The following is a 26,493-nucleotide window of genomic DNA, read 5'->3' as shown; positions in this document are numbered from 1 at the left end:
CCCTGGAGACACCAGTTGCCCCAAGGGTTTGAATGAGTGGAGAGAGGCCGGGTACATTTCAGCTAGATTTCTCCTGAGGAAATCCAGGGAACTGGGGAAGACGCATTTCCCCTCTGCCGTTTCACAATGGCTGTAATATGAAATTATTTACTTTAGAAAAATCAGTGTTTGTTAACCCCTCTTAGTATTATAATACCAAATTCAGCATTTAAGTTTGACTTTCTTCTGTTAGACTGTTGTATTAGTATATTCAATCCTTGCAATGCATCTTCTTTTGGTGAAGGAGGGTGGGATTTAAGATTTTTAAAATACTGTAGTACAAATCTTTGTGAATTCTCTCAGAAGTTATGCCACTGGTGGAAAATATTATTATCTACATATACACAAAATTTTTATCTGTTCTATGGAGATTGTTATATTCCTCTTTCTACATATTCTGAGAAAATTTTTAAAAATCAGACAACATGGTTGTAACACTGAAAAAGCCTGAGATGACTTTTGATACTAGAAGCAAAAAGAAGCATAATTTAAAAGTAGCAAAAGCATAACACTGATTCAGTATTAAACATAATTATGCACTGCTTTAAAATGCATACTGGGTCATGTAGCAAAAATATATATATTATGGACATTTCTCACTTTGATGGTTTAATGTGAAGTGTTTGCTGTGTTAAATGTGATTTAACACTTCACATTTTTTTCTTCTTATGAATAAGTTATTGATTTAAAATTTGTATTCTACTTTAATTCATAAAAGAATAACATAGAGAAATTATATGGCAGTTTATACTTCCAAAGTAATTCACAAACTTTAAATGAATAATGCAGACAGCACCTCTGGGAGCAGGCCACAGACTGTTTGCATCTTATTTCCATGAGAGCTCCTGGGGAATATAGTCATACAAATCACTGTGTTTAGAATTTGTACATAACAAGACATATGCAATTTCCACAGGGAAGAGGGGCCTTGAGTCTGTCAAACACATCCTATCCTATCCTATTTCTATCCTAGAAAATGAAATAGGCAATCTTACTTAAACAGGATGTTAGGATAGCTGTGGTAAATGTATATATACAAACGGAAGAATAAGCATCCTAAAAGCAATCCATGATCTCATCCAGAGACTACTTGAAATGGAGACCAGGAAATCTGAAAGGTCACTTGTCCCATGAGATTTTGTTTTTTCGCTACAAATAAGATGGACACCATAGCAATACCTCGTTAAATCTGTTTTAAGAAGGCATTCATGAAGGGAAGGGGTAGTTTAGGAAGGAAGGAAATGGCAAAAAGGAAGAACTTACCATGGTCTCTACTTATTTTAACCATTTGCTGTTTCTGTGCTGAAAAATCTGATTATAGTTTTTTTAGCTAGTGGAACATTTCTTGGGGTATCTCCCAGCATCTGTCGAGGAACAAATGATCCATTCTGATAATAAACTGATAAACTCCCCAGCCAGGAATAATTAAGGAAAATCTCTCTTCCTTGGCTCTATATGGAGTCTGTCCTTTCGCTGTCCACTAGTTCTCTTTTGCATCTTACATCTTCCTGCATCTCTCTCTTGCTGGTCTGTCTTTGAGGTGTACCTCCTTGTATCTGGCCATTTATAATGCTTAGAATTTCAGTCTCCTTGAATTTCTCAAAGTTAAGACTTTAAGGGGAGACATTTTATCAACTATCTTCATAGCGATTCCTGTTTCTATTGCCAAGTTGTAAGGAGGGTCCATCTTCTCTAATACATGCTATAGATGAGGAATGCCTACTGCAGCCACCGGTTGCTGGAGAATGAATTCTCCCTTGACATCGTCCTGCCCTCTCTCTTCTCTGCTCTGCTTAGCGTCCATGCTCAAATCCACTTAACTGTGTTGCTAGCTCTTGGACTGCAAGAGAACAGTTAGTTTGAATAGTCTAGCAGGTATTTATGTATTGCTAATCACAGATTTAAACAGCTCAGGGTTATTGGTCTCACCTAAGGGAAGTCTGAGAATAATGTAGAGGCCTAAAGAAGATACCATGGATCCAGACTCACCATTTTACTCCATCATTCTTAGCATGTGGGCTTTGTCCTAATGCTTTTCACCTCATGGTTGAAAGGTGCCTGCTGTGCTACAGAGTGTACCACATCCATTTTCTAACGTTGAAGAAAGAGGATGTGGATGTGATGGGACCAGCATCCCTCCACTTTCCTCTCATTGGCTAGCGCTGTCACATGCCCCTCAAATTTCAAGACCAGCTGGGAAATGGAGATTTTAGCTTTCACTGCTTCGATTGGAGAGAAAGGTATGGGAGAAGAGGGTTGGGAAAGGACACTGTATCAGCCAAACTATAGTGATTGCCACATATGTGAACTGAAGAAGCCCCTTTTCAACCAATCCCCGATGGTCAGCAGTGATTGATTCCATGGTGTTTCCTATATTTCACTATCATACTCCTTCCCTAATTGCACATAGCACACTTTCTCTGTTTAAAAGTTAAATACCCACTCTGTAGGCTGCACTAGAACAGGAAAACAATCACAATAATATTCATTTGTTTATGAATTCCCTCAGTTAACGTTCAAATTATTGAGTATCTATCTTCTATTGCCAAGCACTGGGATACAATGTTGACTAATGTGTGTTTTTTTCATCATTGAGCAAATGTCTTATCTGTACAGTGCTTTATCAATTAGAAATGCTTTCAGATACTAAAAAGCAGAAAATCTAAATAACAATGACTTAAATCTACTTACAGTCTATAATTTACTTCTAAAAAATTCAAAAGGAGGTGAGTAGCTCCACAATCTTAGGGTGCTAGGATTTATTTCTGTGATTTTCCTCGTAATTACAAAAAGGCTGCCACAACTCTAAGCATTTTATTTTTCAATAATGTGTCCAAAAGGCGGCCAAGATGGTGAGAGAACTGTTCTCTCATGCCTCCTTCTTTAATCTGAGAATACAGTCTTCCCTAGAGGACTCCTCAGCTGATTCATTGTCTAGAACAGGGTCATGTGGCTACCAAAAGTATCTAGTGAATAAGAAAGAGGGATTGGGAATTAATATTTGGTAGCTAACCAAGAGCATTGTCATAGATGCTTTATAGCTTTCCACATATTTTTACATTCATGATCTCATCTTATGACTTAACGGGACTACCATCCAAACATGCTAGAAACTCAAACCTGGAATAAGAGGTATAAGCAGCATTTGCTATGTGAGAACTTCTGGCTGGGAAGTAATTTAAAGATCCTTTTGAAGGTGCAAATTTAATGCAAGGGTTTTAAAAAATAGTATAATGCATTTTGCCTACGAAGTATGCAAACAAGAACTCAAGGAGTAACTCAGATGACTCAGTAGTTTGGGAAGATAATTACATGGTGGAATGAAATGAGAGATCAGGATACATGGATTCGAGGCTCAGCTCTGGTTAAGACACAGGAAGGATTTTGAGCCTCTGCTTCCTCATCTGTAAAATTATATACTTGAACAAAATTAAATGAGCCTAAACTTCTTCTCAAATATAACAGTATCTATATAATCATGATGCTAGAAGTCATGAGGTGGAATCATCTATTTCCAACCTCTTTTTACAAATGAGAGAACTTAGGCCCAGAAAGGGCACCGCTTGTCCAAATTCACTCCTCTAAGTGAGAAATTTGAGTCCTAGTATGTAATACACTATGCTTTCATGAGTAATTGATACTGCTTCCCGATAGATTAAAAAAGAAAACAACCAGCCTCCTCCTCTATCTTCGTCTTCATCTTAGGCAGAATCTCTTCAATAGCATTTACTCTGTTTAATAGAATGCAGACAATGAGATTTTTTTTGAAAGGTCTGTAAGGTCTCAGGCAAATTACTTAACCTCTCTGTAAAGTAATAATTGTACCTCCTTCATATTTTTCCGCTTTTATTTTGAGGACTAGATAAAATAGTCTATTAAGAAGACTTAGTGGTAGGGACTGAGACACAGCCAGGACTTAAATCTCAGCCAGCCATCTCGGTGCTTCAAACTCCAAATTGAGAAAGTGTCCTAGACCAATATCCACAGTGGGTGTGTGGAGGGTGAGTCCAAATCTCACTCTCATTATTTTGTCTTTATGGAGTCACACCTTCTACCTATACCTGATACAGATCGGAAGGCTCTGTGTAATAACTAGGTCATGATACATAACAGAAAGTCAGGCCAATCATTATTACACAGTCACTGAACTCATTAACCAGTGACTTGTACAAGTCAAAAATAACTTAAATCAGAGCATTTGTTCAGGGATTCTGATCACGGATGGGATGCAGGGGAACAGGGAACCATCTGACATTTTATTGAAACAGGTTTTCTCAACCTCAGAACTACCGATATTTGGGGCTGGATAATTCTGGGGGTCTGTCCTGTGCCTTGTAGGGTGTTTAGCAGCATCCCTGACCTCTGCCCACCAGATGCTAGTTCATGATAATCAAAAATATCTCCAGACCTTGCCTATTATCCCCTGGGAGGGGTCATACTCTCCCTTCTTCTCTCCCTTGAGAACCACTGTGAGAAAACTTGATACTATTGTGCATTTTTTTCTTTTTCTGGGAGGCTTATCAGTTTCACCATATTCTTAAAAAGGTCTATGACCTCATAAAGGGTTGGAACTAATTATACAAAGCCTTTCAAAATAATAATGAAATAACGCACATCTCCAGCTGTAATTTTTAAAAAAAGTACTCCACCATGGCTAATTAAAAGGGTACAATTTGAAAATTTACTATGAAATATATACCTACCCAGTTATTAACTTTCAGCTGCTTTGAAAAAGCACGAACTGTACTGAGGAAGTAGCTACTTCACAAACTGCTATTCCCAGATGGCAGGATTCTTAAAATACCGTCTTCAGCAGAGACCCACAGTCTACTGAATGTAGCTCTAAACTGCTAGAGAGGTTAGCGCTAATGACAAGCAAAAAAAAAAAAAAAAAAAAAAAAAAAATAGACCTTAAGTCCAGAGGGGAAATCAGAATCCGTGTTTCTCAGTAAAGAAATTCAATGGCGGTATTGACTGCAAGATTGATTGGACGGAGGGATGGAAGAGAAAGGGGGAAGGGGAAGAGAGAGGAGAGGGGGAGAACGAGAGAGAGACAGAGACAGAGAGAGAAAGAGGAGAGAGGGGGACAGACAGGGAGAAATGCATTGAGAGAGGTTCCCGAAGAGGATGTTTCTTGGGGGAGGCTCGCTGTCATCTCCCCCTGCTTTCTCCCTGGCTTGGCTGGAAAGGCGGCTGCCTGACGGAATCCCTGAGCCTCGGGCTCTCCGCTCTCGCCTCTCATTCCCACGCCCACACTGGCCTTGTTCACCCCCTTCCAAAGTGACCACGTGCCAAGAGCTCCTGAAAGCTCAAAAGGGTCACTGCGCCCAGTCTCTAAGGCGCTCCTTTCCATCTCCGTCTCCTAAAGGCGGTCGGAAACCGGAGCTTAAACCCCAAATACCAGACCCCCGAAAAGCGAACAGGGAGCGTGTTTCATCTTCCAGGCCCCTGGAGAGCACCCGAGAGGACAAGCAACTTTCGCCCCTACTTCTCGGTCTCTCTGCCTCCGCCACTCTCGCGTTGGAAGGAGTCGCGGGGCCAGGAGGGCGGGAGAGGGCTCGGGGCTGGAGGAGCCCAGACAGCCGCCCAGCGGGTGGGAGGAGACCCCGGCGCTCGGCGGCCGCGCCCACCGCCCCGCCCCGCCCCGCGTGCCGGGAGGGTCCCCTCCTTGGCGCGCCGCGCCCTCGCCGCGTCCGCTCTGGGTCCCGGCGGGCGCGAAGGGAGGGGACAGGAGAGAGAAGAGGGCCGGGCGGCGGAGGGGAGGAGGCGCTGCGTGCCTCGCCTGCCAAAGGCAGATCCGCCTCTCCGCCCGCGAGCCACGGCGCCCCGCGCGCGGCCACAGCGCTCCGCCCGAGCCGCCGCCTGAGAGCCGCGGGGAGCGGGGCTGCACGGGCGGCGGCGCCGCGCGTCCTCCAGGAGCCTTCCGCCTGCTGCCGGCCCCTGCTCTCCCTCCCGCGTCGGGCCCGGGGGCTCCGCGGCTGTTAGGGACCGCGGCGAAGAGGGAAGGACGGTGTTGCGTGCCGTGGATGCTCCGCCCGGGAGAGACAGCAAGTTGTGAGTGCGCCCCGGCGCCGGGGGAGAAGGTGGCCGCCGCCCGCCAGCCATGTGAGTCCCGCGCGCGGCTGCCCCGGGGCGCGGGCTCCGCTCCTTTCTCTCCGGACGCCGGAGTTGGGCTGCTCCCGGGCTCCGGACTTCCTGAGCTGGGCTGCCGGCCGGCTCTCCCTGCCCGCCGCGCCCGCTGCTGGCGTCTGCCTCAGGGGGGTGCTGCCTGCCCATCCTCATCCGCTCCCTCCGCGCGGGGCCGGCTGGAAAACGCGCCTCTCCCGCTTTGAGGGTTGAGGGATCCCTGTGTGTCTTCGGGGTGGGGTGAGGAAGGCCTTTGCCGGGGGCTGGCTAACCCCGGGGCGCCTTGCCCCAGCGCGAGGTGAGGGCGGTCTCCACCCCACCTCACCGTGCCACCCGTCTTCCCCAGCCTCAGGGCCCAGCAGACCAACTTCAGCCGCTAGTGCTGATGCTGACCGCAGTTGACAAGATTAAAAAAAAAAAAAGTAGCCGGAGCTCCCCTGGAGTGACACACTGGGGTGGAAATGGGGTAGTGGGTGGGAAGGAAAGGGCAGGGGCGAGGGTTGGGAAAGGAGGGGGGGTGGGTGACATTAAGCTGGAGTTAAAAGAGTCCTGGGGATGGAACTGGGGTGCGTGGCTCTGGGCTTCTGCATTCTCTCTGAAAAGTGTGGGAAGTGGTTCTGGAACTCTTTCTGAGAGGGAGCGAGGTATGGAAGTGAATGCACGTGGAATCTCTAGAATGACTGGGGTTCCATTTAGAGTCCTGGCAGGTATGGATTCTTTTTCAGATTAGACACTGACACTCGTTCAGCAGTAGAGATGGTTCCAATAATTTAATTGGAGACCGTGAATCAAAATTGCAGGTATGAAAATAAGTCGTACACAGGCTTTCTTTCGTTGACACTAGAAGACAGTTGAGATTGAAGGCATTCACAAACGCTACTGAATGAGGACTGGGGACGCCTAACGGTCCCATCCATTCTGTATGCCTGGGCAGTCTGTAATTGTGAAAGTGATCCTAATTATTTTGTTCGGGCTCGTGCAGAGTGTTAATGCACCTAAAGGGACACAGAGAAGTTGCGACAAGTTATGAGCATGAACTTGCAAGCCAACTGAACAAACCACGGTATGGTTCATTTTATTATAACATTCGGAATTATGTTTACTGCCGGTAAATATGCTACATTACTTTTAATGTGAGTATATGAAATGAATTCACTGGCTTGGCAAGTAGAAGTCATGCATTTCTTTAAGTGCATGAGTTAATTTGGGGACATTTATAGGAGATAAAAACAAAAGGAAGGTTTGAGCCAGTCTGACAACATTTGAATTACGGAGAAGTTTATAGAGAGAAGGGATTCTTCTCACTTTTGAAGTATGGAGGCATCTTTGTTTATTAATTGAAAGTTGTGGACCAACTGAATCGGTGTTAATCGCGTCTCTAAAAACATTTAACTTTCAATATTTCTTATGGTTTTACCAGGGACCATCTTCCTTACTGCACAGGATGGGAAGTTGATGCCCAGTAAGACTGAAGATCTGTTCCGTTAATAGACACTCTCCCATCACAGAACTGTGGATTACCTGTGGGTCCCCGGTGGTTTCACACCTTCACTCCCTGCTGCAGACCCAGAACAGTTACTTTGGGTCCTCTTTGCCCCGTCTGGTGAAAGATGGCATCCAGTCTGACTTGCACCGGGGTCATCTGGGCTTTGCTCTCCTTTCTTTGTGCTGCCACCTCCTGCGTGGGGTTCTTCATGCCTTACTGGCTCTGGGGATCTCAGCTGGGCAAGCCTGTGTCCTTCGGTACTTTCCGGAGGTGCTCGTATCCCGTGCACGATGAGAGTCGGCAGATGATGGTGATGGTGGAGGAATGTGGGCGCTACGCCTCCTTCCAGGGCATCCCCAGCGCAGAATGGAGGATTTCTACCATCGTGACAGGCCTGGGCTGTGGCCTCCTCCTGCTTGTGGCGCTCACCGCCCTCATGGGCTGCTGTGTGTCGGAGCTCATCTCCCGGACAGTGGGAAGAGTGGCTGGAGGAATTCAGTTTCTGGGGGGTAAGTTGACTTCACTAAACTTACCTTGTTTACTGGAACCCCAAAGCAATATTGAAAGTTGTATTCTAGTTATCTACTGAGATTATGGTAATGGACCCTTGGAACGCTCAGGGGACATAGGCTCTGGGGACAGATTGCCAAAGTCAAAGATGCTTTACAACTTCAAGAGCTCTTAATTTCTGTACATCCTTAAACGTGTACATCATTGGCCTGCTCCGTACCGCGTCTGTGAAGCAGTAGTGTCTAGGTTGTTTCTAATGTGGTCCAGGAGACAGTTTGGATTCTATAGCTGCTGCCTGTGTATGATCAACAACGAGCCAGTACCGTATCTGTGTCTTTTTGGAATCCTCAGGTCTTAAGAGATGAAAACTTCATAGAAAAGTAGAAAAGATGTTTGATTCAACATTGTCCTCATAAGCCTTTAATCCTTTTTGGTGGATGTAAAATTGAGCCCTGCCCCATCTTAAACTCTATTTCTAAATAAACGATTACTGTTTTAAATGAGAGATCAGTTTTACATGAACAACTATGAATTTAACTATGCCACAGAGATAGGCTTCATTAGCTTGTTAGGGCTGAACTTCTCCCGGTGCTTTTGCTGTGAAGGAGAAAAAAAAAAAGAGTATTTAGCAAGTGATGTGTGTTTGTTTCAAAGGGACTGGCCAGTCTCACTAACACTAGAAAAGGTTTGATTTTTACTTGGGTTGCCTCCAACAAGTATTGCTTCAGTATCTCTGGTCATATGGTTTTAATTATACTTCATGTATTTTCTGCTGTGCCTTTCACCTCCATTTTTCAACCTGACGGGCTGAACTTGTGTGATTTATAATCTGCCGTGGTGAAATAGGACAACCTCTGTAGATAGTACAGAGTTCAAGAAAACAGGAAGCCAGGAAAACGTATAAAATGTATTCGTAACTTCATTACAAAGTAAGTCTGTTGCTCTTTTGTTGGGTGTTTTCTCATGGTCTTTGCTGAGAAATGCAGGAGAAGAAAAAACATTAAAAATGGAGAGTTCTGGAGTAGAGTCTGTATTGGAGAAACCCCAACAGATGATTTCAGATGATTTAATATAAAATTTCAAGTAACGTTTTGAGTCAGAAAATTCTTGTGCTAAAAATTCAAGTGGCTGAAAGTTTTGGGTTTCTGGGTCAGAGATACATTGTTTGCAGTTCTTGATTTCCTTACCAGATGTAACTTTGTTCTCATCTGTTTTTTCCCGCTGGTTTTGCATCCCACTCTGCCCTAGGAGGCAAGCTGGGGGACTTAACTATCTATCCTTCCTCTACTGCTTCACTGTTCAGCATTGAGCACAAGTCTTGCGTGTGATGTTTGGATTCCTACAGAAAGACAGTACAGTAAAGCTATTAGGAAGTATAATGAGGTTTTTGTAGAGAGTGGAAATACAAACCCAGAGTTAAAAACTTGTTGATACCACAGATTTGAAGAATAGGACTAAGGCCAGGAATATTTTAAAGGTTTTTTTTCTTTAAGAATAAACTTGATTTGCTGTTTGTGTTTCACTTGGCTCAGGAAAAATGCTGGGGCGGTTTCTTTTTCTCCTCTTCTGGTAAATATTCCTTTTCCTTTTCTTCTTCATTTTAGGGCAGGGACTACTGTTATTTCTGGCAGAACAGGAAAGTGCTTACAAAGGGAAATCAGTTTTTATTGATTACCTTTAAACGTATAATGAAGGAAGGCAACAGGAAGTAAATCTGAGACTGGTGAGATTTATAGATTTGAGGGAATTATAAAGAGCTAAATGTTCTACTTTACATAAAACTCAAGGGGAAAGGCTATTGGGGAAGTTATGTATACTTTTTTTTTTTACAGCTTTATTGGAGTATAATTGCTTCACAATGGTGTATTAGTTTCTGCTTTATAACAAAGTGAATCAGTTATACATATATGTATACTTTTTAAAGGACTGTTTTTTCCTTAGTATATGCTTTTCACGAACTCTGGTTTGGTAAGAGTTACTGACATTGAGCTGAGGATATAGGTTATTATTAGCATTTCTCAAATCCTGGCAGAAAATAATTCTGAATGTAAAACCTAAGAGGACTTTTCTGATTCAAACCTTTTGAGGGCCCGAGTAAGTAAATACATCCCATTACCCAAGATAGTAGTCATTTTAGAATTAAAAAATAACTTGAATTATGGAAAAGGTTTTGAAAAATCTGCCATTAAACATTACCATTTAGTGATAGACCAGTTGACCAAAAAAATGCTTCAGAAAGAATTACTCCTGTTGTTCGTTTCATAATTCTTTGAGTTTTTATTCAAAAAAAGTGGTAAATAATTTTATTTTATGAAAGTTTTCATAAAATGGGTAGGTTTCATAAAGACTGCAAAATACCAAACCACTGGGTTCTATGAATTCCATCAATGGCCATGCTTCCGAAATACAGTCAAAGTGCAGGGCGCTCTGCTATAAGACAGATTCTTCTACTAAAAATGATTCACCCAGAAAGGTTATGTTTAGCTAAAGTTAGGATTGCTCCAGAACAGCAGGAAACAGGATAATGGCAAAGTACAGAGGCATCCTGCTTAAACATGCCTGCTGTGTCTGGAGTTTGCACATATGGTGTAACATCAGGCAGTAAAACCCCTGCAGTACTTTGGAACTAGTTAAAGGACAAAGTGTCAACCTTCATTTTGAATTGTCTTGCTATGGTTGGTTAGAGGTTAAAATGTCACCTGTAAACGGGTGGAACAACACAAAGTGGGACTGTTGTCCATGGACATTTACTACCTATAAAAGAAATACTTCAAGGAATCAATGACTTCTGCCTTTCTTGTGGTAACTTGAGCATAAACTTTAATTGCCACCATCTCCATCTTATATTTTAAGTCATGTCTTGGTCATAATTTTTAAAAACCAGCCTGGGTTGAGTCTTAGCCTCAATTGAATTTTTAAAAGGCATGTAGAAAGCCTTTGAGAAATATCACGTGTAATAAAAATGTTAACATGCAGAGCGTATGATAATGGTGTTATGAGAAAATAGAGGTTGTAATGTTGTTTTTGTTTGTGGAACACAAAATCATGTGCTTTCAAATACTGTTGTAGTCATTAAGTACTTTAACAGAATTTTTGAAACTTCATACCAAACTTTTGACGTACGTGTTAGTAAAATATCTTATTTACGTGCTCTGTAAGTGAAGCATGTAAGGACACTGTAAAGACGTATTAAGGCGATCTTAAGTTCTGCCCGCTGGTGCTTGCAACTGTCAGGGTCTGAATTTGTAGATTTCATCTTTGCAAGCTGCTGGTGCTCTAACGAGGGGGTATGGAAAAGAGTCCCAAATTGGTATTATTCCACATTTAGTTTGGATGAGTCACATATATGTATAAAATGAGTGTAGACTACTAATCAGTGACAAACAACTACCTTCCCAGTGTAGACACTGCTCTGTCCTGAGAAGCCAGGGGAGACCCATCTCCTCAACTAACTGATGGTTAAGTGCTGCTCAAGGCGGTAATGATGACAAAGTGTTTCTTAGAGCATCCCTGTCCCTGTCTCTGTGCTGAAAGCATCATTGCCTCTGCAGAGTCCCCTCACTGTAGGGCTCCACCTGGGCTGTCTTTCATCCCTTTGGATGAGGGCTTGGGACTTCTCCTCCCCTTGCTGCACTTTGAACCTGACCTGACGTATGGTGTGTCCCATTGTGCTTTCCTTCATATCCAGGCTCTGTCAAGTGACAGCTGAGGACAAGATAAATGTGTTGGCGTATTAATGGGCATGGTGGCTTTTTAGTGACAGTGTCTTAACTGAAAGAAGTTGCTCTAATTTTAAGAAATGGAGCCATTTCTTGGGCCAGTTGGGGGGGCAGGCGGAGCTCTTTTTGTTCCTTTTTAAATTGGGCCTCATAGATCACAAACTCCTCCCGTTTCCTTCAGCTCTAACCTTACAATATAAAGTCCAGGCAAGCGGCCTTGAGTTCTGAGCCAGTGGTTCTCAAACTTTAGCATGCATCAGAGTCACCCTCAGGACTTTTTTTTTTTTTTTTTTTTTTTTTTTTGCGGTACGCGGGCCTCTCACTGTTGTGGCCTCTCCCGTTGCGGGGCACAGGCTCTGGACGTGCAGGCTCAGTGGCCATGGCTCACGGGCCCAGCCGCTCCGCAGCATGTGGGATCTTCCCAGACTGGGGCACGAACCCGTGTCCCCTGCATCGGCAGGCGGACTCTCAACCACTGCGCCACCAGGGAAGCCCCTCAGGATTTTTTAAAACAGATTTTTGGAGCCCATCCAGGGCGGCTCCCTGATTAGTAGGTTTTGGGGGATTGGCCAGGGGAGTTGATAATGTGCATTTCTAACAAGTTCCCAGATGATGCTGGTTCTGAGACCACCGCCTTGAGAACCCTGCTCTAAGTTAATCATTTTGTATTTTTTAAGATGTGACTTCTGGTAGATGGCTTACATTCAGAACTTAATTAATGTTTAGTTTTTATCATGATCTTATTTGCACCTCTCTGACTGGACTGTAAAAATACCCCATCTCTGTAGTTTGGTATTGACTGAACACATTGATCTATCCTGGTTTTTGTCACAGAAAATTATCCTGGAATTCTCTCTCTTATTATGTATTATATACACATCATAATGATCATGTATATATTATATATGTATTCTTTTATTTATCATTGCCCTGTGCCAGAAACAAGATTTGACAGATGGAGAACTCAAAATAAGACCTTAAAACATCCTCTGTAGTTCTCAGGCAGTGGATTTGTGGTAAGGAATTGGGTAACTGAAAGACATAAAGATCTTACTGCAGATCACAGAGATGGGCCAAGACAGTTCTTGGTCCCAACTCCCTAAAGCCACATGTATCTTGGAAAAGCCAGAATGATTAGGCCAGGAGGGCACTCAGGAACCAGCCACTCAGAGCTTTTGCTCCTAAGCAGGATGATACTTAAATCAGCTTTGACTAAGAAGTCATGGTCCTAAGCATCTCTAGGGAAGAAGATGATGCTGACTGACAATACTTTCTAGGACCACAGTCCACGTCTTCCATCACACTCAGACATCCCAGGCCCACTGATACGACGGAGAGCAAGCTTGAGATGGAGACCTAAACAGTGCAAGGGTGTGAGTGGGGCTTGGCATCCAGGAAGAAGGGAAAGGGAGATGCAGTGTAGACAGCTCAAATGAACAGCACAGATAGCATCTACTCCGAGCTCAGGATTTGTTAAAGGCAGGGATGTTGATGAATTGGCTGATCTTTTATATGATCTAAAGCACTGAGTTTTATATGTTTATACCTCATAATGTTTTAAAATTAAATTTCCAAGTAATCATTGTCACCAGTTTTATTTACTTTTTTTTTTTTTTTTTTTTGAGGTACGCGGGCCTCTCACTGTTGTGGCCTCTCCCGTTGCGGAGCACAGGCTCCGGATGCGCAGGCTCAGCGGCCGTGGCTCACGGGCCCAGCCGCTCCGCGGCATGCGGGATCTTCCCAGACCAGGGCACGAACCCACGTCCCCTGCATCGGCAGGCGGACTCTCCACCACTGCGCCACCCGGGAAGCCCTTACTTATTTTTTAACATACTTCCCCACCACCCCAGAAGAACTTGTTTTTTTGTCTTACTTTGGAAAGTGTTTCACTGTTTTCAGACTTTTCTATGAAGCTTCCAAGTTCTCCACATCAGTAATTGACATCAGAATTCAGTGCAATATTCTTTTAGTTCTCTAGCGGGCCTGAAAGTTACCTGACAGTTTATTCCACTGGAGAATCCAAAGCCCTGCCCCAGAGTGTGTGATTTGGTAGGTCTTGGGGCGGGAGGCCCAGGGGAAGCACTTTTAACAAACTGTCCAGCAGTTCTAGACATAGATGGTCCATGGATCACATTTTGAGAAACGTGAACAATTTTATTCACTCAAAACCTTATATGTTACTGGTGTGGGAGCACAGACTTCTGTAAAGCTAAGTCTGGATTATCAGTCTCTTTCCGTGATAGTTGTTGTTTGGGGGATGATGTGACATAAGCAGCAGATATCAGAATTAGTGTAGGAACAGAGCAGTTTATAACTGTGTTTTCCTTTATATTAGTGGCCTTAGATGTTACTGGGATGGTCAGGCCTGTGTATACACCCAGAAAGGGGAAGAACCAAATCTTTTCCGTGCTTCACTTAGATGAAGATGCTATTTCTGCCTGTGACTCCAATTGCAGATTACAGACCTTCTCTCATTGCCAGTGCTGTGTTTTGTGTCATTCACCCTGTATCAGTGAGCTGTGGCTGGTTCCTGTTCAGGTAGAGTGTGCCCAAATCCTTGGCTTCTCTTCTGCCACGTATACTCAGTTTTTTCTTATTTTCTGTTATTAGTTTTGACTTCCAAGATTGTGTCTCTGAAGTAAAACATAATAACGATACTAAATCTTAAAAATGGAGGAGTAAGGAGTTGTCCATTGAACTTGGGCATATCATATTGGCAGCTCCGAAAGACTTTTTCCCTAGAATTATTTACATTTTTTTGACAGGGTTCAAATCTTCATTTACTTTGTGTGGAGTAGAGGCTTTCTAAAAGAATCATTTGATTTTTTTCCCCTTTTTAAAAAAATTATTTTTAATTGAAGTATCGTTGATTTACAATGTTGTGTTAGTTTCTGGTATACAGCAAGGTGACTCAAGTTTTATATGTATACATCCTTTTTCATCTTATTTTCCATTATGGTTGATTACAGGATGTTGAATATAGTTCCCTGTGCTATACAGTAGGACCTTGTTGTCCATCCATTCTGTACATACTAGTTTGCATCTGCTAATCCCAAACTTCCAGTCCTTCCCTCTCCCACCCTCTTCCCCGCCCCCTGCCTTGGCAATCACACGTCTTTTCTCTATGTCTGTGAGTCGATTTCCGTTTCATAGGTAGTTTCATTTGTGCCATATTTTAGGAGAATCCTTTGATTTTTAACTTACTTCCCTTTGTTGCCACCATCTAACACAGCTGTAGCCTGATCCTTCTGAGGCCAGGGGTCTGTCTGGACTGGTTAGCTTCACTAACACATAGATTGCAGGTTGGTTCGTTGCCTTGTAAAAAACGTATTTTCAGTTACAAGGAAAACCAACTGAGGCATGTGAATTCACAACCAAGTCTAAAAGAAAAACTTTAAACGCACACTCCAGAGAGCTTTACCTCATTCTGTATAGGTAGCATCACGAAATGCATCCAGTTTGCGCTCCGAACAAACTCATCACTGTTACACGGTCGGTACTTGAGCTCTGCAGCTACCTCCAGCTTGGCAAGGGTGTCTTAGTGTGTGCGTTGCTTATAATCAGAAAGAATAACAGCATTAAGTTCAAAACTTTTATTCCTGGAGGTCATTAAAATTCATCTTTTTGTTTTCATGAGGCATCACCCTCAAGTGTGTTCTGGGGAGCACTGGTTCCTGAGGGAGTACCAGTAGGTGCTGAAAAAGCAGAATCGTTTTGGGAACAAGTAGATAGGAGAAACACTTGGTTATGGAAAGTTAATAAATTTCATTACAGCAGAGCTTCACAGAGCCTGGAGTATGTTAATGCTTATACCAATCTCCTGGGGGCATGGGGAAGGTATAGTATTAAGTATAGTGTTAAGTGTTTCCCTAACTAATTTGGAACTGGCTCCCTGAAGGGACCAGTGATCCTTGCAACATATTCAGTTCTCATTTCTTTCACCCCAGTGAGGCAGGTAATTGGTTCTCTCTCTCTCTCTCTCTCTCTCTCTCTCTCTCTCTCTCTCTCTCTCTCTCTTTTTTTAAACAGCTGTGAACACTGAATTTTAGAGAGCAACACCCAGAGTTGTCCCATTAGTTACGTGTTGAGCTGTGAATGCTGTCATCATAATATTAAAGTGTTAATTGAAATTCCACCTTGTATTATATGTAGAATTCAGAATTTCTGACCATTATGAATAATAAGTCTCTTAACATAGGTGAATATTTTTATTGTTTCTTTGGTCCCCAGTTTATGTTTGTAGTACCATAGAACCACTTGAAGTAATATGATATAGCAGCTTTTTGCCAATTCTCAAAACAGGTTAATGTTAATAAGGTAACATGCAGTAGAGAGGCCATTAGGGGAGAATGCCAAAACCTCTAACCAAAGCAAATATGCTGTCTTTTAAAAATTATGTGACAGAAGAATTTATCTCTCATTAATACACGCTGGCCAAGTTTTCTACTGTAAGTTCCCTAGTGTAAGTTCCCCATTGTTAGAAGCCCTTGTAATAATCTTTTGTTAAGACTGAAGATAGTGTTAACTTTAGAGGACACACTTCTTTTTTTTAAAAATGGAAGTATAGATGATTTACAATGTGTTAATTTCTGCTGTATAGCAAAGTGATTGACATATATATATATACACACACACACACACACACACACACACACACACACACACACACACACGTTCTTTTTTATATTCTTTTCCATTATGGTTTATCACAGGATATTGAATACAGTTCCCTGTGCTATACAGTGGGACCTTGTTGTTTATCTCTTCTGTGTATAATGGTTTGCATCTGCTCACCCAAAACTCCCACTGCATCCCTCCCCCACCCCCTACCCTTGGCAACCACAGGTCTGTTCTCTATGTCTGTGAGTCTGTTTCTGTTTCGTAGGTAGGTTCATTTGGTGAGGACACACTTCTTAAATAACAAAACCAAGGACCTTGTGTCTCTCTTTAGAAATGAAGGGTAATGTTGTACTTTGTCAACCTTGATCAATAAAATATTATGATAGAAACACAGAGAGTTCTAGCTAGATCCCTCTAAAGGAGTCTGGTGATTTCCCAGGGACTTTTGAATGGTCGTTTTTAGAAGATCACGAGGTTGGATTCATACCCCAATACCCCAGTGTTGGTGCACTGATATTGCTGACTAATTATTGGGGGATCTAGTTATCCTTTCTTTTCTTTATAGGAGACATCATACCAGTTAGTGATTTTCTTTTTTAAAAAATAAATTTATTTATTTATTTATTTTTGACTGTGTTGATTCTTCATTGCTGTGCACAAGCTTTCTTTAGTTGTGGTGAGTGGGGGCTACTCTTCATTGCGGTGCGCGGGCTTCTCATTGTCGTGGCTTCTCATTGTGGAGCACGGACTCTAGGTGTGCGGGCTTCAGTAGTTGTGGCACGTGGGCTCAGTAGTTGTGGCTTGCAGGCTCTAGAGCTCAGGCTCAGTAGTTGTAGCGCACAGGCTTAGTTGCTCCACGGCATGTGGGATCTTCCCAGGCCAGGGCTCGAACCCATGTCCCTTGCATTCGCAGGCAGATTCTTAACCACTGCGCCACCAGGGAAGCCCGTGATTTTCTTTTAGAATTTATAAAGCTCAAGTGTTAATGTAAGGTCCAGAACTGACCTGCTTATAACTTTAGTGAATAATTTACCTTCCATGTGCTTCATTTTCAGTAATCAGGCAACATCAGATACCATGATGTACTAAACCACGTATAAAAATATTGTTGGATAAAAAGAAAGTACCATTTTATGGTTCTTTTTTTCTTGTTTGCCCTATCTCTTCAAATAGAGCAAGAACTAAGATGTACATTTTGCTTCTATCCCTACGGTGACTAGAATAGTAACTGACATCTTGTATATTCGATTAATACTTGATATATTAGTTTTAATTATTTATTAGCAACATTTTTATTTGAAAAGTGTGACCTTGTTCTTCTATACCTCATAGGACTATTTCAAAGAAGAAATAAAATGTCACAAATGTGAAGACACTTAAAGCAATGACCCCTTAACTGATGTCCCTGTGTAATGTCAGTCTTTTGATAAAAGTGTTCCATAGTCATATATGTTGAAAAGATGTTGCATAATTCTGCATCTCTGCCTTCAAGCACATTTTGAAACCTCTGAATGAACTGTATTATCTGCAATAAAGAAACAAGCTGCCGTGGTCTGAATATTTGTGACACCCCCAAAATTCATTTGTTGAAATCCTAATGTCAAATGGGGTGGTATTAGGAGGTGAGGGCTTTGGGAGGTGATGAGGCCCTGAAGGTGGAGCCCTCATGAATGAAATTAGTGCCTTTATAAAAGAAGTGTGAGAGCGCGTCCTTGCCCCTTCTGCCGCGTGAGGATACAAGGGGAAGAGTACCCTCACCCTGCCACCCTGACACCGTCATCTTAGACTTCCGGCGTCCAGAACTGGGAGAAATAAATTTCTGTTGTTTCTAAGCCACTTGTCTGCGGTATTTTGGTATATCTTTGTTTTTTTCTTTGTGGTACGCGGGCCTCTCACTGCTGTGGCCTCTCCCGTTGCGGAGCACAGGCTCCGGACGCGCAGGCTCAGTGGCCATGGCTCATGGGCCCAGCCGCTCCGCGGCACATAGGATCCTCCTGGACCGGGGCACGAACCCGTGTCCCCTGCATCGGCAGGTGGACTCTCAACCACTGCGCCACCAGGGAAGCCCGTCTGTGGTATTTTGTTATTGCAGCTCGAATGGACCAAGAGACCAGCTTAAAAAAAAAAAAAAAAAAAAAAAAGAGACCAGCTTAATTTGTTTAACACTATGTTTCACAAACTTATTTGGGAATGACAGAGTCCTACTGACCTGTTATAGGCAACAGCATCTTTTTGAATTAATGGCCCGCACAACAAACTTTAGGAAATGCTGAGTTAAAATATGTTATAAATCCAGGGAATTAGTGTTTATGGACATTTAGCAGTATTTATTGAGTGCCTACTATATGTCAAATACCATGCTAGGTGCTGGGATACAAGTTGAGATAAGGTCCCTGCTATAGCGGAGCTCACAGTCTTCTGGAGGAAACCAACATGCGAAGTATAATCACAATCCAAAGGACTCATGATACAGACATCCACTCCGTTGCATACAGTGATCGGCTGGTGAGGTTTGTTCAGCTGCCAAGTGAGGTGCTCACCAGCCTCACACGGTGTGCCAGTCATTTTCCTGCATCGCAGGAGACTGCATTTCCCAGAAGCCTCGACACCTAGCATCTGGGTAGGTGCAGCCAGTGGGAGGCACTTTTGGAGGATGGGAGGCAGGGAGAAGCCAGGGTATTTCTCCCTCTCTAGCTCTCCCTTGGGCAGAATCTTCAGCAGCAGTTGTCTCTCCTGGAAAGCGCCCAGCCCTTCACGGTCCCAGCTCCCATCAGGAGCCACTGTCATGATCCTCCCCTAGTCACACGGTCCGGTTCTTCTAGTCATCAGTAATGCCATCTTCCCCCCAACATCACTCCAGGCTCATGGATGTAGCCGTTTTCTGCTGATGCCAGTTTCTGGGTCACCTCTGTAACTCCTGTCTGGCGTTTTAGCTCTTCTATCTTCTGTGTAACCAATTTCCTGTATTATATTAAATCCTCTGTGTTTGAAATACTTAGGATGGTCTCTGCTTTCCTGGACCCTGGCTAAAATACAATATATAATTCAAATTCCTCCCTTAGCCAAGTGGCAGATTACGTCATACTATGAACTTTGGGGGGGTTTGGTGAATAGGCATAAATCTCAGATGTTTAAAAATGCCCAGGGTCCATTGAAGTGGGCATAAAATGCTGTAGGAGCACAGGAAAGGGAGGGACCTTGTGTCTGGAGGGGTTTGGAAAGGCTTCATAGCAGAGGTGCTGTTGAGCTGAGTCGGAAGGATGAGCAGAGGCTCCCTGGGATTTCGAGCAGGGGAAATGTCAGATTCTCAAAGCCAAGAAGTTGTAGAAGGATCTGATGGGAATTCAGGGGACGGCAGCATATACTGTAAGGTAGGGGGCAGAGGTGATGTGATAGCGGATCAGGTCTGAAGGTCCCTGTTCATATTCTGTGGTAAGAATTCTACACTTAACTAAAGTTAAATGAAGTTTTTGAGTGGTTATGGGTGCAATTGACTTAGGAACTATATAATCCAGTAGCAGATGAGGAGTAAAGACTGATCTGGGGAAACGACAAAACCAGGGAAGGCAGCAAGAGGCTTGTTATAGCAGGCTTGGCCGGAGATGGTGAGAACCTCATCGAAGCTGTGGGAATACAGAGAAAATGATTTTGAAGACAATTCTGAGATAGAGGCAAACGGGTTTTGCTGCTCCTATTTTTAGATGAATAAATGAGTAAATGAATGATGTCTCAGTAATTTTATATTTCCGTGTATATAAAAAACCAGGCATTTTCCCCTAGTTCCTCAGAAAATTAGAAAACAAACATTATAGCAGCTCTGCTTTGATTTACAGAGTGAAACATTTAAAAAAGAAATAAACATTGTTACCACAGTATGTAGATGTAACTTACTGTATAAAATTACAATGTAGACATCTCTAATTTTATAGACTGTTTCACATTCACCTTTGTGCAAGTGAGGGTTACTGACTGCTCAGCACACCTGGGGGCTTCTAAGAGGAGCATTTTTTTTTTTTTTGGTGTTACGCGGGCCTCCCACTGTTGTGGCCTCTCCCGTTGCGCAGCACAGGCTCCAGACGCGCAGGCTCAGAGGCCATGGCTCACGGGCCCAGCCGCTCCGCAGCATGTGGGATCTTCCCGGACCGGGGCACGAACCCGCGTCCCCTGCATCGGCAGGCGGACTCTCAACCACTGCGCCACCAGGGAAGCCCTAAGAGGAGCAGTTTTGATGACACCTAAAGTGACTCTCAGTGTCGTGTCATTGAACTTTACTGGCTTCTCACAAACAGATATTTTCCTTTTCTCTCCCTAAAAGTGCAGGAAATAATAAGTGTGCAAATACGTAAACATAAGGAGATGTAAGATTGATTTTATACATCTTATTTTCATAGAAAATTTAACATTTTCAATTATACCTTTATTTTATCTATAAAGAATAAGTGTTATTGTCAACATGTTTGTAACTGAACATTGCTGTCCATTACTTATAGTAAAGGAATCTTTTAGTTAGGAGACCTAATTGATTCCTGTCATAGCTTATGTTAGTCACGTTACAGCCGCGTAATAAGGCAGAGCAAGAAAGGAAACTGGTTATCCCTTGGTTATTACCTATGAGTTAATATCAGTGATTATTATTTATGTGCCATGAGTCATTTTCATGAAAGGCCATGAAACACGAAATGTCCTTGTGTCATTCCATTGTAAGTTACAGTTTCCATATGTTTGTCGATCAACTCTTTGAAAAAAAGAAATGTGCCTTTAAGCTCTAAAATAGTATGATTCTGTGATGAAATCCAGTCCTCATTTGATATACTCCTCCTTGGTGAGTGTTGCTGTGTATGAGGCATGATTTTCTTTTTTTTTTTTTTTTTTTTGCGGTAGGTGGGCCTCTCACTGTTGTGGCCTCTCCCGTTGCGGAGCACAGGCTCCAGACGCGCAGCCTCAGCGGCCATGGCTCACGGGCCCAGCCGCTCCGCGGCATGTGGGATCTTCCCGAACCGGGGCACGAATCCGTGTCCCCTGCATCGGCAGGCGGACTCTCAACCACTGCGCCACCAGGGAAGCCCGAGGCATGACTTTCTTAGTGTTTGTTTATCTCTACTTGTGAGCCCCAGAGTTTTCCTAAAACTCATGCCCCAGTGTTACCTTATGACAAGATTACCCAGTTGGTCCTCTCTGCAGTGTATGAACGTACCTTCCGTATGGGTAGCAGATTGTAGCTGATGATGTTGGGAGGAATTGGGCACACCCGGGCAGACCAGGAGTCCCTACGGGACCATGGCATTCTACTGTGCATGTGGCTGGAAAGGGGGACATAGGTTCACGGTCAAAGTCGGTAGAGCCTTTTCTCACTCCTGGCCACAGTTGGCTCCCCGTAACAATCCAAGCTCCCCGTACTATTTCTCCCCCTCCACATATGTGCACTGTTGACTTGGATGTGGATGTAGGACTGCCCATGTTCTCTTCATGTCTAGATTGGACCTACAATGGAGTCACTGTATTCTACAGTTGAGTGTGCGGTAGGACATCGTTTTTGCTGCTGTTCGTGTGTGTTGTATGTTTGTTTTGTTTTTAGGGGTTGCATTACCTGATTTAAATAGAAAACTATAATCCTTAGGTATTCAGGCAATTCTTTGATAATCTCTGTAGTCACCTTGCCTCATAAGCCACGCCTCCTGCGGGCGTCCTACTGCTCATAACCGCAGCCTCCTTCTAGAAGGTGCACAGACAGGGCTTGCCAAGTCATGTTGATTGTATTTCCACCCTGTTTTGTATCTTTTGAGTTGGCCAAAAAGTTTGGAAAGATGTTACAGAAAAACCCCAATGAACTTTTTGGCCACCCCAGTACATTTGTCTCTTCCATTTCACAGAGTCTAAGGAGGGGACAGCAAAGCCCAAGCACTCCAAGTGCAGTTGGGTGAGACTTTATCTTATTGAGGGACTTGGAGGGTAGGGAAAATAAGGAAATCAAGGCAGAGCCAATCGTTGCTTTATCAAGGTAAAGCAAGGTGGGAGGAGAAGAAAAGTGATCCTGCTGCTGCTTAGACACGGAGGTCATGTGACTCCCCAACAAATGGGAAAGCATTTTACGAAGGAATTTGATCAGTAGTGAGACATTCCAGAGCTCCTGTTGTCCCTATACCTGGCCCTTTTGACTTTTTCGATCAGTCGGCAGTGCTGAGGACCCAGGAGAAAGGACTCAGGGTCTGCAGCCGAGTTTGGCTAAGGCTGGCAGCAGCTGCCCTGCTTGGCAGCGTACTCAATACATACATCTCACAGGGCCTGGAGGATATCCACCAAAGAACATCTCCTGAATCCACAGTTTGTGGTTCTGGGTCGGGGGGACTTCAAGGTGGAAGGTTAGGTGGGCAGTTGGCAACATGAGCACAGAGCTCATGAGAGAGACCAGGGTTAAATGTATAGATTTATAGTGTCTTTGAGAACCTTTTATGAGAAAATATTACTTCAGTCACTCTTCAGAAGACACAGGGGCTTCCCTGATGGCGCAGTGGTTAAGAATCCGCCTGCCAATGCAGGGGGCACGGGTTCGAGCCCTGGTCCGGGAAGATCCTACATGCCGCGGAGCAACTAAGCCCGTGTGCCACAACTACTGAGCCTGTGCTCTAGAGCCCGTGCACCACAACTACTGAGCCTGCACTCTAGAGCCCGCGAGCTACAACTACTGAAGCCCGCGCACCTAGGGCCCATGCTCCACAATAAGAGAAGCCACCACAATGAGAAGCCCGCGCACTTCAACAAAGAGTAGCCCCTGCTCGCTGCAACTAGAGAAAGCCCACGCACAGCAACGAAGACCCAACACAGCCATAAATAAATAAATTAAATTAAATTAAATTAATAGATAAATAAGACATGGGGGGCTTCCCTGGTGGCGCAGTGGTTGAGAATCCACCTGCCAATGCAGGGGACACGGGTTTGATCTCTGGTCCGGGAAGATACACATGCTGTGGAGCAACTAAGCCCGTGTGCCACAACTACTGAGCCTGTGTGCTGCAACTACTGAAGCCGGAGCGTCTAGAGCCCGTGCTCTGCAACAAGAGAAGCCTGCGCACCGCAACGAAGACCCAACACAGCCAAAAAACAAACAAACAAACAAAAAAAAAGACATGGCTTTTATATCCTAACACTTCCTTTTACTATTTGACTGTCCTGGTTGGAAGGCAAGCTCCTGGCTGTGTCTGACTCAATCAGTTTTTTTTATTTTTTAAGATTTTTGTTTTGATATAGACCACTTTTTTTAAAAGTCTTTATTGAGTTTGTTACAATAGTGCTTCTGTTTTATGTTTTGGTTTTTTGGCCCCAAGGCATGTGGGAGCTTAGCTCCCCGACCAGGGATCAAACCTGCACTCCTTGCATTGGAAGGCGAAGCCCTAACCACTGGACCACCAGGGAAGTCCCTCAATCATCGGTTCTAAGCTTGCCCTTGGACAGTGACAGCTGCTCAACAGCTACTCTGCTGGTGGACCAGGGTTACGGAGAAGTTTGTGCTTTGTAGGAATAGATTTTATTTTCCGGGAATAGATGGAAGAACACTCAAGGTAGGAACAAAAATCACACTGCATGATGTTCCCTAACATAAAGGCACCTTGAGGAAGGAAGAGGCTAGAAATGTAGTGAAAAAGCAGAGGCGTGAAGGCTGAATATTTTAACTTAAAAAATTTTTTTTGGTCTCATGCATAAAGATGGCATTCTATTTTGATCGCCTGGTGGAAGAAAGTTGGTTAGTTCATTTATCTCATCCACCCACTGGTGGCTATCCTGATTATAGGCTCCTGGTCGGCACCATTTAAAATTCACTTTGGCTGCCTGTGACCTTGGTGCCCAGCAGGTTTCATGAAATTACACAGCAGTGAGCTCTTCTTCTCTGTGTGGCGCCATTTTACGTACATTTGATTTCAGTGTAATTTCAGACAGTCGTGCTTTGTGTGGTGTGGTTTTACCATAATCATCTTGCAGTCCACTTAGAGCAGACCTGGAAATCTGAATCTGATGAGGCTTTAAGATGGTGGAAGATATTGGAGGAGGGAAATGTTTTCATTTCTCCATACTTTCCCTGTTTAGCTTGTTAGGCTTGTAAGTTGTGGCTGATTGTTTTTGTAGCATTACTTATAGCCTAGGATTAGAATGACAGAAGTTTTCCCCACATGGGATGCTTCAGAATTTTGCATGCAATCAGATTGCAGAAGAAACTGTTTCTGTAAGACTGTAAGCAAAATGAAATGTTAGTACTTTTTTATTCTTGTGTTTACATTTTTCTCTGGCTGTGTATTGTTGTGTAAAGCCAATTGAACACAGGATCTGGACAGACAGGGTTGAATTCTGCCACTCATCAGCTTTGTGGCCCTGGGAAAGCAATTGACTCAGCCTCCGTTCCTTCACCTATTACTAATAGGAATACTAACTCATTGGATTTTTGTGAAGTTTACATATGTGTAAGTCATGTAATATCAGGCCTGAAAAGGTAGCTTCCCAGCAAATGGTGGCCATTACCAATAGTTTATTTGACTTAAAATTTTACACTTTAACTTAAAAAGTTAATAAGCTTCGTTCATTACACAAATATTTATTGAACCCCTGCTCTCTGTTAGGCAGCATTCTAGATACGAGGGTAACATAATGAATAGAAGCAAACCAAGAAAGAACTATAAAGAGCTAAAATAACTTTGATTATACTTTCGTCTACTTTTAGTTTGCTATTGCACTCTGCTGCATTTCCCAAACTAATTTTTTTTTTTTTTTTGCGGTACGCGGGCCTTTCACTGTTGTGGCCTCTCCCGTTGCGGAACACAGACTCCGGACGCACAGGCTCAGCGTCCATGGCTCACAGGGCCCAGCCGCTCCGCGGCATGTGGGATCCTCCCGGACCGGGGCACGAACCCGTGTCCCCTGCATCGGCAGGCGGACTCTCAACCGCTGCGCCACCAGGGAAGCCCCCAAACTAATTTTTGAACTAGTGATAGTCTTATCTGCAGGTGACTTACTACTCAGGACCTAGTAAATACACCTTGTCACTTTGACCCCTGTGGATCATAATTTGAGATGCAATCTGAATAGATATTCTCAACAGCTGGAGAAGTGTTTTTTGTTTGCTTGTTTGTTTTAGCTCATGTTCCCGTGTTGTGGGTTTTCTCCATCTCGGTGGTATTTTTTTATACTATCTTTAGGTTTTGTGAGGTTTCTTCCTTTAACCCTCTATCTCTCCTCGGATGCACCCCGACGTATTCACAGCCTGATTACTACCTGTCCATGTTTTTATCCTTTGCAAATAACCACAGAGACCAACTGAAAGGAAAATTAGTTCTTTAGAGTTCCAGGTCAATTAATGTTAGCTACTTTTAATATATCATTTTATAACATACAGAACACTTTTGTGCAGATTTCCTTATTTAATCTTAAAATCCTGCTGCAGCTTCGTGCTGTGGGAAACAAAAGAAGTAAATATAATACAAGGCTGTGACCTCAAGGAGTTTATAAATTCATGGCTTTGGTCACTGGACTTTCCCTCAGAAAAATGTCATTGGTATTCTACCAACAGCCAGCTTCAGTATTGGGTTCTACAGCTAGATCGTTATTTTATCTTCACAAAATGAACCTTGCCAGTGATATTTGCAGTAATGTGTTGCAGTGATGGTCTCTAAGATTAAAGCTCAATTCAGGGGTTTTGGAGCTTTCATTTCTGATCCTGGGGGGAACTGAGCAAAATAAAAAGAAAATATCTTTGATGCTTGTATATAATTCTTTGAAAACTGTACCAAGTACATTATAAGAGAAAGATAAAATGTATTTTGAAATTGAGGCTAGAGAAGAACAGAAGAACATGCTGTAAAACAGTCATTTATTTTGATATCAGAGGCTGGCCTGTAGAAGGATGAGAAATTTCATTGTCTTGAATGTATTATGAGAAAGTTAATGTAATATGTAGCTGTATGTAATTGAACCATGTTACTACGATAGTCATGACCTCTGAGTGACCAT

General features: G+C 43.3%; 1 protein-coding gene across 2 annotated transcripts in view; it reads left to right on the top strand.

The window, feature by feature from the left end:
* Positions 1-5,709: 5,709 nt before the first annotated feature.
* The window catches only part of LHFPL6 (LHFPL tetraspan subfamily member 6), a 213,520-nt gene continuing 192,736 nt past the window's right edge, over positions 5,710-26,493 (top strand). Inside the window, exons 1-2 of one of the 2 annotated variants that reach the window (XM_060080232.1) lie at positions 5,710-6,144; positions 7,586-8,160. In XM_060080232.1, the coding sequence (XP_059936215.1) occupies positions 7,776-8,160 (385 nt within the window). In that variant the 5' untranslated portion in view covers positions 5,710-6,144; positions 7,586-7,775. The remainder of the gene's footprint in view (positions 6,145-7,585; positions 8,161-26,493) is intronic. The other variant, XM_060080231.1, reaches the window with a different exon arrangement.

The sequence above is a fragment of the Mesoplodon densirostris genome, chromosome 17 (genome assembly GCF_025265405.1).
Source record: "Mesoplodon densirostris isolate mMesDen1 chromosome 17, mMesDen1 primary haplotype, whole genome shotgun sequence".
Lineage (NCBI taxonomy): Eukaryota > Metazoa > Chordata > Mammalia > Artiodactyla > Ziphiidae > Mesoplodon > Mesoplodon densirostris.
The sequence above is the reverse complement of the archived record's forward strand: the minus strand, read 5'-3'. Positions and strand labels throughout refer to the sequence as shown.